The sequence below is a fragment of the Zea mays genome, chromosome 5 (genome assembly GCF_902167145.1).
Source record: "Zea mays cultivar B73 chromosome 5, Zm-B73-REFERENCE-NAM-5.0, whole genome shotgun sequence".
NCBI classification, from domain to species: Eukaryota; Viridiplantae; Streptophyta; class Magnoliopsida; order Poales; family Poaceae; genus Zea; species Zea mays.
In genome coordinates this window covers 184920553-184936853 of record NC_050100.1, presented here as the reverse complement: position 1 = coordinate 184936853, position 16301 = coordinate 184920553, and the positions used below count along the sequence as shown (strand labels likewise).

The 16301-nt window shown below is 41.5% G+C and overlaps 2 protein-coding genes across 3 annotated transcripts; one reads left to right on the top strand and one right to left on the bottom strand.

Annotated features, from left to right (window-relative positions):
- The first annotated feature begins 737 nt into the window (after nt 1-737).
- On the top strand, nt 738-8198 carry LOC100192364 (telomere length regulation protein TEL2 homolog). Of its 2 annotated transcripts, XM_008647673.3 has the most exons (14): nt 738-1072; nt 1181-1209; nt 2046-2154; nt 2980-3151; nt 3404-3592; nt 3809-3969; nt 4157-4433; nt 5122-5336; nt 5419-5517; nt 5605-6107; nt 6199-6956; nt 7051-7086; nt 7161-7249; nt 7739-8198. In XM_008647673.3, the coding sequence occupies exons 1-13, from the start codon at nt 877-879 to the stop codon at nt 7219-7221; spliced, it is 2805 nt and encodes a 934-aa protein (XP_008645895.1). In that variant the 5' UTR covers nt 738-876; the 3' UTR covers nt 7222-7249; nt 7739-8198. The 2 variants fall into 2 exon arrangements, with proteins under 2 accessions (XP_008645895.1, NP_001296784.1); NM_001309855.1 differs by having other exon boundaries at nt 780-1072; nt 7051-7249; nt 7739-8193.
- A 303-nt stretch (nt 8199-8501) lies between these two features.
- On the bottom strand, nt 8502-16261 carry LOC103627381 (myosin-9). Its single transcript, XM_008647671.3, has 8 exons — nt 15864-16261; nt 15574-15780; nt 12391-15465; nt 10979-11822; nt 10213-10865; nt 9685-9832; nt 9490-9568; nt 8502-8901 (listed from the first exon to the last, which is right to left on the bottom strand). The coding sequence occupies exons 1-8, from the start codon at nt 16083-16085 to the stop codon at nt 8799-8801; spliced, it is 5331 nt and encodes a 1776-aa protein (XP_008645893.1). The 5' UTR covers nt 16086-16261; the 3' UTR covers nt 8502-8798.
- Nucleotides 16262-16301: the final 40 nt, after the last annotated feature.

Sequence of the window (16301 nt, the reverse complement as noted above, 5' to 3'; positions counted from 1 at the left end):
AGAGACGAGCATACGAACATACGAGCATACGTACGCACGGCAGGAGAGACGAGTAGACGCACGACAAAGGGACGGGAGAAGACGAGCAGGGGCCGGACCCTCTCTCTCTTGCTCTCTCCTACTCTCTCTCTCGCCCTCGCTCTCTCGCAAGGCTTATAACCCCTACTATAAGCACCCTGGTGCAGGATAATACAAGGCTCATTCCTCCACTTGTGTTTCATCTCGCACCAACCCATCTGGGCAGGGGCACGCAGCGACAAATTTACTCGTCGGTCTAGAGACCCCCGGGTCGAAACGCCGACAAAATTATATATATAAAGTTTTTTTAAAAATAATTAAAACATTAAATAATTAAGTTATAATGTATAGAAAAGTTTGGGAAGAATGATCGGAGACGTCCTATATAAGTAAAGTATTTTTTGGAAAAATATCGTGTAATATAATTAAAAGTATAAAGCTAAATGTCTTAGAGCATCTAAAGAGACTAGCTAAATAACTTGCCAAGCCAAATTTTAACTACTCAATAGTAAATTAAATCTCCAACAGACTAGTTATCTGACTCGCAAGCTCTCTGACTCTGTAAATTGGCTCTCTCACTAGTTAAATTTGGCTAGCCAAACTAGATAGATAGTCTGTTGGACTGAGATTCTATATATAGAGTGTAATTTTTATGAAAACATAAATAGATAATCAAATAGAGAGAAAAAAATGAAGAGTTTCTTAGAGATGCTCTTAGATGATAAAATTGTAAATCTCTTGTGTTCAACCTGTTAGGATCTATCTGGGAGCAAGAGAATCCTCAGCCGCTACCCTACCTTGCATCCAAAGTTCCAAACTGACACCTCAAAGACTCGTCTATTCGAACTGTCCCTCCCCATGGCGAGCACGCGAAGCAGCTCATTGCCCTCTCGCGGCGCCACCGATGGAGAGAAGCGCCTCGAAGCACTGGCCCTGGGCAGGGTAGCGGAGGCTGCCGACGCAGTTGCCTCCGCTGCTTGCGCCGGCGAGGTGGTCCGCGCGATTCACGCTGTCGCATCCCTCCTCTTCCCCGTGGACTCTGAGGCCGTCGCCGGTGAGGCCCCGAGCCCTCCGCCCCTGATCCACACCTACGTTTAAATATTTAACCCCTACACCTGTGGTCTCTAACTCGTGTCGTTTGCGTGCGCTTTCTCGTTCGAAGGTACCGTCGAGGAACCATTCAGGAGCCAGGTGAGACTTTGTGATAGTTTGAAGGCACTAGTTAATTCATTTGAGCGGAATTCTGACATTTCTACGAAATATTGCGATATTCACGTACAAATATGGTCTCCTAGAAAGATTGATTGATGGGAGGGGTCTATCGAAACCAGAAAGTCTGTTTTCGCTTTCATAATCACATAGGTTTTATAATTATATCATAAGAAGCCAGATACGCAACTGAGGTTGTACACTTTATATTCTGGAAAAAAACTGCCATCCAGCTAAGTACTGAACTAGATTAATGTGCCACAAGATCTTTTGGTTGGTAATCATTTGTGGCATATTGCATAAATGATTCCATCATGACACTGTGTGTTGCTGAAACCACTTACACTTAGGTGAGAAGTTAGCAGTTCCCAGGTATGGAAGTTTTTGAACCTTTGTCTAGTGATGAAAATGAAAGTATGATTTGAAGCTCTGGAGTTTAGCAGGCGCAAAGGGTCTTTCCCTCCTGTGTGGTCTGTTAGGGGGAAATGGAGTCTGAACCTCTAGTCTTTTAGTCCTTTGTGTTTTTGGCGCGGTTTTGGCGCGTTGTAATCAGTGGTTGTTGTAGGGTTTCTTAACCCCTTGTTTCTCCTTCTTAATATAAATGATATACAGCTCTCCTGCGTATTCGAGAGAAAAAAAGATGAAAATGAAAGTATGAAACATTCATGACAATGCACTGAGTGTAAATTGGGAGATAAAATAGTGAACATTTTCACAGGCACATACCTCTTTCTATGTGATATGCTGATATGGAAAATTTGAGTTCAGAACCATGGTTTTTGGATGTTTCACCACTTCCTATTTGAGTATTTTCTCAGATTCTTGATGCTGTAACTGTAACCCTCAGCAATGAGGAGAGGGAATCTTGGAGGCATGCCTTTTATCATGGTCCTGCATTTCCTACTATGTCTAAGATATTGCTTGGCAGTAAGTATACTACTCAGTCTTTACACCTAAATATTCACAAACAATGAATAGTCTGGCTATCTGCCTCTGCCAACTGCAGTCCCATACTGCCATGATTCATTTATGTCCACTGTTAGCTACAATCTCATGGCATGTCTAGTTGTTTGCACTCAATACAAAATTGACTTGTGCCATCAATTAGAAGCGATCTTCTAGTGTTATTTTTTTAAATTACTTCACAGGAAAAAATCATTGAAGAATAAAGAATTGAATTTTGTGCCCAAACTCATTTGTATTCACTGTGTTCTGCGTGAAAGCAAGAAAGGCTTGCTTGCTGGATGTTCTTTTTGGAAGAGTTTGTCTATGGTGTGCTAGAGTTCATGTGTCTAAGGTTAGTTGCTTGTTCAATCGTCTTGTGGAGCACTCTATCTGCCAATCGTCTTTAATTGCTTGTTCAATCATATAGGGCATGTTTGGCTTGCTGCCTAAGACACCACAACTTGCATAACTTTTCTGTCTAAGGTTAGTTCTCAATTGGAGCGATTAAACTTAGGAAGACTGTGGCACCTTAGGTATGAAACCAAACAGGTCATCGCTTCTGCTTAGTAATGAATAGAATTTCAATTGTGCCACTGTTGAACGGGAGGTGAATCCAACTTTTGTTTGAACACCAGTTGTTTGTGGCCCTTGTTGTCTTTACAGCAATTTAGTTCTCATGCCTCCATGGACATATAGGATGCTCAGAAGATTTTAATTAGTTTTTAAGCACATTGTCTCTTACTCTCTTTGTTACTCTTAAAACATTATTAGCACTCTCCAATCCATTCTGCCACTTGTGGTTGTCAGATGTTGCCTTGAAGTGGTTGCCGAAGATTAATGTCTCTGCAAGGCAAGAGATTTACGACTCATTTTTTGTCAAAGGGCCTCCAACTGAAGTGATTCAAGCTCTTGTTCCAGCGCTATCTGAAAAAGAATTTTCTAAGGAGGACCACCAGACTTTTTGCTTGAACCTTGAAAGGTAATATTCATAAATAGGATCCTTGCAGTTTAGCTTTGTGGACTTCACTAGTTCGCGCCTTTGACACATTTACACTGTGCATGTTTATGTATGTATACTGTTCATTCTAGTTATCGCAAAAGCAATTGGGGCACATTTTCATCTTATCTTTAGCTAGTTGTTGTTTCTTTATCACATTTATGCCATGGATGTTTATGTATACTTTTGTTCCTTTTGCTTTCACCTGATAACTATATTTTTTACATATTTCAGGCTACTGATTCTATGGTTACTTGATAATAAGGGTGTTTTCCAAATTGTTGTGGACTTCATTTGTTCTAAAAAGCATGGTGAAGATATTCTCAGCCCAGATAAAACAATATCCGTATCAAGGGTTGCACAACTACTTGCATCTGTTCCAGATAAAGCAAGATTGGGAGCTTCAGCTGCACTTACATCACCGTATCCTTTTAAACTATGCAGTATTCTGTATTTTACTAGACAATTAATGAGTATCTTGTTCCTTCCTTGCGGTATGTTATGTTGATTGCGCCCAAAGATCATAATAAAAAATGGGTCAAAATATTTTTGCCATTTACTTCTGCAGTTTGTCGTTTGCAAACTCAAATAATGTTTTTCTGATTTGTACTTGTATTGTAAATTCTTAACACAAACAAGCTCATTCTTCAAGCATGTTGTCAGCCAACTTCTTGCTGGTGCAGAAGCAACAACTATTGAGTTGGCTGCTGACAAAGAAGCTAATGAACATTATGTCTTGAGTTCTATGTTTCACTTTGTGGGCGAAGTGCTATCTCGTGTTTGTCGTCGTGGGTCTACTGGTGAGGATTGATCTCTCAAAGTGCAGTTTGATATTGATTGTTTTATGAACATAGAACATGTTTGGTTCTTTAGCATAAAGTTTCTACACTTTAAGCTTTGTGTTGTGGTATTTGTTTGCTACCACTATCACACAGCAAGGAAGCAGATCATTTGCTTGTATGTCTGATAACAGCTTGTTGGTTTCAGGTGTTTTAGTTGCTGAATTGATTCCTAAGGTTCGCAATCACATACATAGATGTGTGCCACCAGATCATAGGGCCACAATTCCTGAGATGGTCCAACATGTTTGCCAGTCTCAATTTTGGTTCAATATGGTTGAAGCAATGAGAGATCAGCATTCTATTGAAAGGTTGACAGAAGAGCTGTTGCGTCAACTTGCGTCACAACATATAAGCGATGAAGAGGCTTATTGGATTCTGTGGACCCTCTTTAATCAGAGCTTCAAGCGTTTAACTGTCATGAGGTGAGATAGGACCGGTAGATTTGAATTCTGAGCAACACTGGAAGTCAATCTTCTGATACCTTAGCGACTATTTTTTAGTTCATCTAAGTATGTGGCATGTAGTATGCTTTATTGCTTTGTGAAAGGAAGCACACTTCAAAAGCCTTCTTTGACCAATATTTGGTTCAAAATATGCAATTTGTCAACCAGGAGAGCCATCTGTTGCACAATGCACTGTTCTTTTCTTTTTTTGGTTATTGCTTTGCACATTCTCACTACAATTGTTCATCTTTCTGATCACTGGTAGCATAAATTATTCGTATGTGTTCTCTGAGCTGAAGTTTGTGGTGAATATTGTTTTTTAGTTTGCCATCAACATTTTCAGGTCAATATATATGTATTTTGGCCTCTCATATAAGCACCTATTTCATTGATACATAATTATCTTTTCTTTATGTTTGATTTTTTATGTGAATAATACCATCCAAATCCATATCACTATTATCTTTTCTTTATGTTTGATTTTTTATGTGAATAGTACCATCCAAATCCATATCACTATGAAGGGCCCGTTATACATCCTACCCCTGGAGTAGGAAATTTTGTACAAATGGAGTAGGAAACTTTAGCATCTACTAAATTTTGTGAAGTACTTCTATGTGTGTTTTCAGTTTCCCTCATTATGTAGCTTCATCTCATCTTACTTTAGGGCGATGTTTGTTGACAAATTTTTGCTCTGGAAAACATTTCCTTTATGCTGCCTGAGATGGATTCTTCACTATGCTGTCTTTGAATGTCCACCAAATTCAACCACAGAAATTCTGATGCAAAGGACACCAAACTTTTTTGGTATATTGCAAAGTTTGGTTAGTATTTGGTCCAGGAAAGAGTTTATTCAGTCATATTCAGTGGAGCAACAAGCTTGTATCCTTTGAGCCACTGAAAATTACGTTGCTTCATTTTTTATACAAGTATTATTTGGCATCATTCTCCTTAATAAATGCAGATATCACTGCAGCAATTGGATTATGTTTGGAAAAGCTAACAAAAAAAGAATTAGAAACAACTAAAGATGTATTGAATTCTATTCTTCAAGGAGTAAGCTGTGAGTTCACCCTTGTACATTAGCTTACCAGAATTTGATATGAGTAACGATAACATCTTCTTGCTGAATTGGTTTTTGTCACTCTAGGCAGGTTAGAGAGCCCAATTGATTTATTACGGAAGATGGCTAGTGCTGTTGCATTGACATTCTCTAAAGTTGTTGATCCGAAAAATCCTCTGTACCTTGATGACAACTGTTGTGAAAATGTTGATTGGGACTTTGGGGTTCTATCTCCAAAGGAGTTTAAAGCTCCTTTAGATGCTGTAGAAACTAAAACTAAACCAAAAACACGTGAGAACAAGAAAAAAGCAGGTGAGAAGAAGACAAAAGCAATAAAACGTGATATTCCAGACGTCAGAGCGAAAATCGTAGAGATCAATTCTATAGATCATGATCAAATGTCTGATACTGCTACGAATGGGCAGTTTGAGGAGGAAGAATGTGATGAAGAAGACATGAACATGGATGCATACAGTGATTCATCCCTCGAGCCATATGATCTATCAGACGATGACACAGATTTGCAAAAAAAAATTAGCCACCTGAGTGATCTTGCAGCAGCACTAAGAAAACCTGATGATCCAGATGGTGTAAGTTCCCAATTACTACTAATCAATTATTTACAAAGTAAGTATTACAAAATCCTGATCTTCTCTTTGCTGTCCCTTGTCTGTACCCAAGGTCGAAAATGCTCTTAATTATGCGGAAAAGCTTGTGAGAGCATCACCTGATGAATTACGCTACAACTCTGGTGACCTTGTTAGAGCACTGGTGCATGTTCGCTGTTCTGACGTGGCAATGGAAGGAGAGGAAGATTCTGCTGAAGAAAAGAGACAGAAGGCATTGGTTTCCTTGTTGGTAACCTGCCCATTTGAATCTCTAGATGTTCTGACAAAATTGCTATATTCATCTAGTGTGGATATTGGTCAGCGCATTTTGATTATTGATGCTATGACTGAGGCGGCACAGGAGCTTGCTGAAACTAAAACTGTGAAGATAGAACAGCGACGTGGTAACTTGATAACTGACACTTCTCCTTCTTGGCTGGTTCCGAGTAATATAGGACCTCCTGGGGCAGGCCCTTGGAGAGAGGTATCTGAACCAGGCACACTTCTAAGTTGGTCACACCGTTATGAAAGAGAGGTTCCATCTAAATCGGGTCAATTGAAATCAGGAAAATCTCGTAAATGGGGTCTTGGAAAAGCGAAAGACTTGCAGGTTGAGTGGTCTAAAAATAGATTTCCTTTGTATGCCGCTGCTTTTATGCTCCCTGTGATGCAAGGATATGATAAAAGGTCACATGGTGTTGACTTGCTTAATCGGGACTTTGTTGTCCTCGGTAAATTGATATATATGCTTGGTGTCTGTATGAAGTCTATGGCCATGCACCCAGAAGCATCAGCTCTAGCTCCTGCTCTCCTTGACATGATAAGATCTAGGTATTCACCACAGAAGAACTATCTACATGCTTAGAAACATGCATGTCAGCCCTTGTTGTTTTTGTAAATATTAACACAAACTCTTTTTCTATAGAGATATTTCACGACATGCTGAAGCATATGTCAGAAGGTCCGTATTGTTTGCAGCGTCTTGCATATTGATATCTTTGCATCCGTCATATGTGGCGTCATCTCTTATTGAAGGCAACCAGGACATTTCTACTGGATTAGAGTGGATACGCACATGGGCTCTTCAAATTGCTGAAGCTGATCCTGATACAGAATGCTCATCGGTAAGTAAAGTACTGCGACCTTTACCAGGAAGTTACATATCACCTGGATCTATATGTCTCATACAGTTCTGCTCCTTGGCATATCATATAGTACCCCTTTAGCCCATAATCATGGTACACAGGTACAGTACTTGCTACAACCAGCAAAAGCAAGTTACTGTGAAGTTATATTGAATTCGAGTGCTGTGGCCTTTAATTTTAGTCTGGAAAAAAGTTTGTTTTCTTGGTAAAAAGGTTTACTATATCACCGTATAATCTTACAGGATATCACTTTTTTGTTGCCAGTAAACTAGAAACTTCACACTTTGTAGACATGACATTGCCAATCATCCCATTTTGTTCTTCCACCGGGTGACTGCTTTCAGCAATTCATGAGTTTGTGCTGTATAGGGAAACTTTGCTAGCAATCTATGTTGGATATGCAATCTCTGTTAATACTATTGCTTATCGTGTTTTGACTGTTTTCTCACCCATGCTTGACTCCTTTAGATGGCCATGACCTGCCTGCGGCTCCATTCTGAGATGGCTCTTCAGACATCGCGCGCACTGGAATCTGCAAATCACTCCAAGACTGGCAGAGCCATACCTTCTAAGCTCGACAGCATTATTCTACCATTCGGCAACATGATGTGATAGGTAAACTATATATAAGTTGTGCAGGGATGTGTCCTGCTGTTGTACAGAACTTACGTAGCAAATTCTGGTTATTTAGAAGGTGGACCGTCAAGTTGTACCAGCTGGTTCCTGTGGTTGTCTGAAAGGTGAGAGTGAGAGATTGGAACTCTGCATTTCTTTTGGTAACAACTGTGGTCTTTGGCGTATTCAGTGTCAGATTTGTCAAAAGCCAACATTTTTACGGTGTTATTTTGTTTCCAGTCCAGTTTAAATGAGCAGCCCCACCGTAAAAATGTTAGTATGTTAAGGATGTATTTAAATCTTTTTTGTTTCTTGTTGTTTGGTTGAAACACCCTACATTCTTTTGCATTACAAATTGTGTGGAAAAACACAAATGATGCCATGAAGATTTATGCCTTATCCCTTATGAAACTACACAGATTCATGATAACAAATACATATTCACTCCTTTATTTATGTTTTTTGGAGGAAAGATTTGTGACTGTATAACCAGTCACCTCCAATCGAAAATTATTCATGGAGGAGCGAAAAGTGTAACCAACTATATACGTTTCTATTCATACGTCAAAGGTCGACCCATAAGGCCTCTACATTGTCAGACCTCAAACGCACGCAATTTCAAACAACGAATTTACGATGATGGGGCCCACCAGGTGATCAGGGCCACCACATCTACAAATACAATTACCACCTCTTCACTATACCAAAGAATGACAACGTTATTTTTTCTGCGCGTTACATCTTGTGTGCAAAAATTCAACACATACTGCTCAAGTGCAAATCTCAGCAGGAGGAAGACAATGAAAAAAATGGTATTTCTAACATCTACCATGTATTGTATGAATGGAAGAAGAAACTGCTAATACGTGCTATTGTACAATTATGAGATGGGTCTCGGTATTGAGAAGCGGTGTCACAAGATGCTGCCCATCAACCATAGGTGCACAGCCAGCCAGTACAACATAAGCCCTAGCCTTGCTCGTGGCCGGTTCATCAGAATTTGGCTCCCCGAGACCCTACAGAAAGACACAAGCTGATTAAGCGAGATGCAGTACCCTCCATTCCTCCTCATACACGATCATCAGAGTCCAACCAGCAATTGATCAACATTAAAGCACAATTAGAAAAAAATTGACTTGTCATGTTCTATGAATTTAACTCTTCTTTCCAGTGAGCCCAGTCATAAATGCAGAAATATAAAGCATCTAGTGCAAACAAATAGCCAGGTGAAATTATGCAAACGGTTTGAACACAGGTATCGAAAGTAGACCAGAATATTTGTGAAAACGGTACTGAAACTTCATGATCAGATACAATTTGTCTTGTGAGAACAAACAAAACAAGAAAACAAGAGAACCTAATGACTGGCTGGGCTTGATCCTGTTGTACATACATTTCACAGAATCATTTAGCATCCGAGAAATGGAGGCCTTCCTTTTATCTTTGAAAAAAAGGCAGATATCCATTTTACGAAATTAACTGAAACCTGTAAAGCTAGAAGCGCAAGTTACTGAACCGCTAGAGCCTAAGGGAATGGTGCACCTAACTCTTTAAGTTTCCTACACACATGTACAGCATTATTCATTATTGTGCAACCAGCTTACCAGAAGGCATCGACCCTATCAGCGATGTGCTTTCCCTGAGCTGGAATGAAGCCAGATGTATGGAGCGATTTTATACGCCCTTCAAAGATGAGAAATACAGTGCTATTAGACACATTAGAAAATTAGTGGAGCTTAGCTCCCCCCCCCCCCCCCTGTTCCACATAAAACCAAAAGAACAAAAGAAGGCTGCAATACCCTTGTCATCTGAATCTTGTGCAGCAATCAATCGTTCTGACTCTGAACCAATGTTGACAACAAGATGATCCGCTGACCCCTTCCGCATTGTTCTAGCATGTGCAGCTGTAGAAACAGATGAAACTGATGTTGTCTTGCCCACTGGTCCCTGCAGAGTAGTTCAAACCACCAAATTATAAACATGCTTAATTATAACTGTGCAGAACTGAGCTACAGTGCAAAGGATAGCTCCTGTTCCTCCCCAGCCAACGGTCCGACAGCGTCCAAGCGTCGGGGTCCTAGTCCTAGACCCCAAACCTACCACTCGTATTACCTCAGTAACCCTAGTTCTAACATCCTGAGCAACACATTGACAAACTACTAACATCAGAAACACCATAATAAACGCAATGTTAATCATATATGATGAGTGAATATCACAACGAAAGAATAATACATTACTGCTAAACATTATGAATGCCAGTAGCATATGCCAGAAGATTAAAAAGGTGAAATAATGGCAGAAGTACAAGCAAAAACAAGACTTACCGCATCTTCAATATCAGACATATCTGACCCAATTGTTGAGGAAGATGCTTCAAATGATCTGTCTTTACTAGGTTCTGGCTGAGAAAGTTGTGCATGGCACAAATCCTCGAGCATCTTTACTTTTGTTGATAGCTCATCAACTGCCTTTTCCCTTGACTGCAGCTTTGCTCCCAGCTCCTGTATTATGGATTTAGAATTCCCAGATTCAGTACTTGAAGCTATTATTAGCTTTTCCAGCTTCGATAAGAGAGCTTGTGTGCTAGCAGGTTTGTTATCTTCTAGTACATCTTTTCCTCCAAGATATCCTAACCGCTGAATCATTCGCTCCATACTAACAGCTACCTCAAGAAGCTCACTTCCTTTGGATTCCAACTCCCTATTAGTTAGATCACTATTTCTGGAGACCTCTCTTAGCTGTTCAATTTCACGGGTATAGGATTCAATATTTAACTGTAAATCTTCATTTTCATATCTTAAGGTCTCAACCTCGTGTTGAAGTGCACTGAATTCATCAATGACAACAAAAAGTTTGTCAAGCGGACTTGTAGCCTCTTCCCTCTGCACATTTGACTCGCCTGACAGCATATTTAACTTACTTATCTTCTCAACAAGAGCTTCCGTTTGATCTTTTGAAATTGCATTGTCAGTTAAACCTGTTCAAGAAAAAAGAGTTTGGCAAGATGAAACAGGTAAATGTAAGTTTGAAACAAAAAGAACATAGTGAATATAAGAACCTCCAATTACTAGTAGTGTGGCACGATTTTACCTCTGTCTGCTGAAATTTGAGTGTGCTCAACTGATAGCAACTCTAACTCCCTTGCCTTCAATGCACCCTCCCTTTCCTTATACTCTTGAATATTTAGTTCCATTTTGTTGCACTCATCCTGTAATATTTTGAGTTCTTTCTCCAGCATGCATACCCTTTCAACAGACAACTGATGCTCATGTGAAGCAGTTTCAGCAGCTGCTTCAGCTTGTTTCAGCTTCATTTTGAAGTCATCCAATGAAGTTATCACAAGCCCCTTAATGGTAGATAATTTTTCAGACTTGGACTTAAGTGTGTCAATTGTAGCAAGCAAAGTATCAGCCACCTTACTATAATCACTGGTATCCTCATTCTTCAGATCAGACACAGTTACCTCTAGTTCAGACCCTATGCTTGAGCTGCCTGTAGCCAAGTCTATTGCATATCCAAGATCAACCATATCGTCAAAAACAATTTCAATTTGTTGGACGCAATAAATACATTTTGATGACATTGCTCTCAGATCTTTTTGTAGAGAAAGCACTTCAGATTCTTGAGCTCTGTTATGAGCATCCTTGTTCCCCAATTCAACCTTCAACATGTCATGCTCTTCTAGAGTATGGGCAAAGGTGTTGCTCACTAGTTGCAGAGAACGAAGCACCACAATAATATTGCTATTCATGTAGGTTGACAAATCTTTTAAAAAACTAGAAAGGTATTCAGTTTGGTTGCTCAACTGTTCAACAATAGTAGAGAAGGATGAAGTGTCATCAATATTCCCTTTTCTATTTATGTTCTTGACCAATCTTTCTCTAACAAAGCTCTCATAGTCCGGAAGAGATAAAAGTGATGAGAGTTCTGAATCCTGCTTACATTTGGTGATCATGAAGAGGTCAAAGTTACAATCATTACACCTGACAAGAATTACAAAGCAAACTAAAGGGAACAAAAGAGAAAAAGGTATATTCTAAGATGGGGAGGGGGGTTTACAATTGATCCACCTCTTTGATCGCTCGCGCAACATGAAGGCAAAATAATGTAGTAGGTGTCTAGGTGAATCTAGATGGCCATGTTAACAGTGTATTCCAGCCATCACCCTAAACTATCTTACTAGTAAGATCAGATGCTCCATGTTGAAGCTCTTAATTAGATTACTCTTACTCGCTCAGCTATCTTGTTTACTGATGGGAAGCAATTGCACACACTGAGAACAACATTACAAAGTTGACAAAACAGATAACACAGAACTAGATAGCAAATATGATGATTAGACAAAGCATACAACTCAGCCCAAGCATTGTTGGAAGTACAGCGTATAGAACTATAGATAGCTCTAAAAAAGCCAACGAGATGAATAAACCAACAAATTATCTCACTTCACTGCACAGAACAGAGAATCCTAAAAATGCATTATCAAAGGAAAAAAAATATACCTCCACAATTGAATCATTCTGAAAACTCTTCACAGAAAGCTGCTCATGCATACTCTTGACTATAAGACACATATCTCTCAAGCTGTTGAATGTCTTTCCATATTCTTCAGCTATCAGAGACAAGAGACTATCATCCATCATAAACATGCCAAGCTTCTCAAGGTAACCATGATATTCTGTTGAATGACTTTGTAAGTGCCCATGAGTTTTATCCAACTCCTCCAAACATTTGGTTAGCTCAGCATTAAGAGCATTTATTTCTGTTTCATATTTAGCTTCAGCTTCATTCTTTTCAGCAGCAAGAATAAAAATATTTGATCTAGCCTGTGATAGTGCATCTTGTAGTGAATTAATGGTGGTGTTGGCACTTTCAAGGTTCCTGAAATTGATTGCCAGTTCCTCGTTTGTTTTCTCCAACTCCTCCTGTACAGCAGAAGTATTTAACTGCATTTGACGTTTTTCTTCAGAAATGGAAGAAATATGATCTTTTAGTTTACTCAACTCATGTTCTAACATGTTTATTGTGGAAAGGGCATCAGAATGCCTGCTAGCATGTAAGGTAATTTGCTCATTTGCTTTCTGTAGCTCATTTTCAAGAGAACTCTTAGCAACTTGAGATTCCTGGATGTATTGGGCAATCTGGCTAAACTTTTCCATAGGCCCCTCAAAAGGCTGATCAATAGGAAGAGTAAGGCTTGATATTGAATCAGCAAGAGTGTCCCAGGAAGCTCTGGCTTCTTCCAACATGCTTTCTAATTTCACCTTTTCATCATTAAGGGTAACAATATCTACTTGCAACTTTTCCAAACGTGCAACCTGCGACGACAATAGATGTTCAACATGCTCTCTGAGATCTGTCATGGCAGATTCTCTTGACTCTATCGCACCTCTTAGATTCTCAATATCCATGTTCTTTGCATCCAGTTCTTGTTTTATTTTATATGCTTCAGAGGTTTTCTCAGCAAAAGCTTGTTTTAAGTTTTCTGTTTCCACGCAACTATCACCCAGAGCATGTTTAAGCCTTTCAATCTCAGTGTTTTTCCCGTCCAAAACTTGCTTCACATTCTCTGTTACAGACTTATTTTCATCCAGAGCATGTTTTAACTTCTCTATCTCAGAGCTCTTCCCTTCCAAAACTTGTTTCAAATTCTCTATTTGAGATCTCTTCTCGTCGAGAGCTTGCTTGAGTCCTTCACGCTCATGTACCAGACCCTTGCCCTTCTTTACAGCCATTGACAGCTTCTCTCTAAGCAATGCTGATCTCTCCTCCACCCGTTCAACCTCCTTCTGCAGTGATACCTTCTCATTTTTCAGAACAATAATCTCCTCAGCCATTCTTTGAAGTTCACCAGTCCTCTCAGATCTGTTAATCATGTCTTCTTCAAGAATCATCTTACATAGTGTTGATTCCTGGTCTAGGGTATACAGTAGTGCTTGTAGCTTCTCAAAGCTGCCACTCTCAATAGGAGAAGATTTTGGTCTTTGTTGGATATTTCTGAGGCCCTGCTGTACCAATTTGGCAATATCCATAGACTGACTACCCTCCAATGTGACATCAAAAAATTCCGCAAATGCCTTTAGCAACTCATTATTTTGTGATGAGACAAGGGACAACTTATTAACAGCAGCTTTGTATAGGGACATCAATTCAGAATGTTCATTTAAAAGAATATCCTTTTCCTGTTTCTCTTCCAGTAGAATAATTGTCAAACGGTCAATTTCCTCATGCATTGACACCAGCTTTGATTCATGTGCAGCCATTTTAGCCAACATTTCAGCAGACTCATCACGCAACCGGACCGCATCATCTTTGGCCTGGTTCAGTGAGCTGGCAAGCCAACTGATCTGGGAATCAAGTTCAGAGGTTAAGACAGAATGTGGAATGTCAACAGAGCTCAAGATTTCTTTAACTTTCTGATGCTCTGAGAAGATCATATCTGCAATTTTCTTCTGCTCAACTAACCATCCCAACCTATCTGTCATCTCCAAGGAAAGAAGATCTTCTGGAAATGTTGCCTCTGACATGATATCTTCAATGCGTTCAAAAACCCCATCCTTTAGTGAAAGGGAAGCATGCAGGGCACTTTTTGATTCATTTAATTGCTCCATGCTGGTCTTAGCAGCTTCCCATGCACTATATGTGTCTCGAAGCTCATCCAAGCACTTTTCATGCTCACTTGTCTTTTCATCTAAAAAAATCTGTAGCTCATCAACCCTGCTCTCAGCTGCTTGCAGGGCATCAGACTTCTTTTGCAATTCTGTCATGCAACTCTGAAGCTCACCCGTCTTTTCAGCCAAGGCCTGCTTCAAGGAATCACGGTGTTGCACCAGTGACTTGCCCTTCGTAACAGCCATGCTGAGCTTCTCCTTAGTCGTTGATAACTTTTGCTCCATCTGCTCAAACTCTGCCTTTGCTTTGCTTGCCTCAGCATTCACTGCATTCCTAGCAGCTTTCACTTCCTCAAGTTCATCAGCAATAGCCTTCTTCTCTTCAGCAAAAGCATTCATCTTCTGCAGTAAATCCACCTCATTTCTCTTGCTACCAACCAATTCATCTGAAAGAACACTTAAAGTGGTAGCAAGGTCACCGTGCCCTGTGGCCGCGAAACCAGGCTTCACCTCAGCTAAAATTTGCTCAAGCTGTTCAATACCCATCGAGGCCTGCCTGTACCTCTCCACAAGCAATGAAGTCTTCCTTTCCAGAATAGAAATCCCATCCTGGTCAGCACCCTCAAAGCTGGCATCATCTTGCCTAACCACAGCATCAATTGATGCAAGCATCCGCCCAACAGCTTGCTCAGACCCTTCTCTCCACGAACCCAGGTATACATGAGCAACCTCACTTGATACCTCTGCCTCTGCAGCCCTGGCATGTAGGCTCTCAATCTCTTGCTCCCTGGCCCGTGCCATCGAGTTAAGTTCAAGCACAAGCCTCGAGCAGTCGTCCAGCATTGAATGCAACAGTGTCTCGTCAGCGTCCTCTCCATGCAACGCAACTGAAGCTTCCTGCCCCAACATCTCCTGTAGCAACCTCCGGAGTGCCACTGCCTCCCGAGCAAATACAGCCTTCTCTTCCTGAACAAAAAAAAAACATTGTTCGTCACATCACAAATTAGAGCTTCCGCAGCAAAATCACGCACAAAACCAATATAATCTGACGGGAGAGGAAAGAGGAAGCAGCACCTGGTACTTGCGGAGCTCGGCGCTGGTGCTGGAAACCTCAGGGAAGTCGATGACGGCTATGGACTCGTCCAGCGAGCGTGCGGAGAGCGAGCCGGCGGCCGCGAGATCTTCGGGGGCGTCGTCGAAGGTCTCGCCGCTGGTGGCGTCGTCAGCGGGCATGTTGACGAGGACGCCGCTGTCAGGGTCGGCCCCGGGGCTCCGCGCTTCCTGCAGAGCGAGAGAAGCTTCTCTAAGACGCCGTAGGTCCGAACCCGTGGTACCCGAGTGGAGGCGGCTTCGTCGCGCCATACCTGAGTAGGAAGCTCGACGAGGACGCCGTCGCTGCTGCCGGTCTCGTCAGTGTGGGCCCGGCTGCGCTGCGGCGAGGAACGGCGGCGGGCGGAGGGGGAGGACGAGGACGAGGAGGACTTGGGGGAGGAATCGGAGTCAGAGTGGTCACCCATGGCGACTGCGGCGGCGACGACAGATCTGGGCCGGGTCCGGGTGGGGGATCTGATCAAGCCATCGGGCATCGGCTACGCGGTAACGCGGGGGAGAGCAGCGAGTCCGGTGTGTCCTGTACTCCTATTCGGTGGAGACGATGGGTTGTGGGCCACGCGCCCACGCCAGTCCCGGCGCCCAGGATGCGTTCCGCCTGCAGCTGCAGCGGAGGATCGTGGAGAGCGAGCTTACACATGGGCCCCAGGTGGCAGTGGGAGAGTTGGCGGGTGGTGATTTGTCAAATTGGT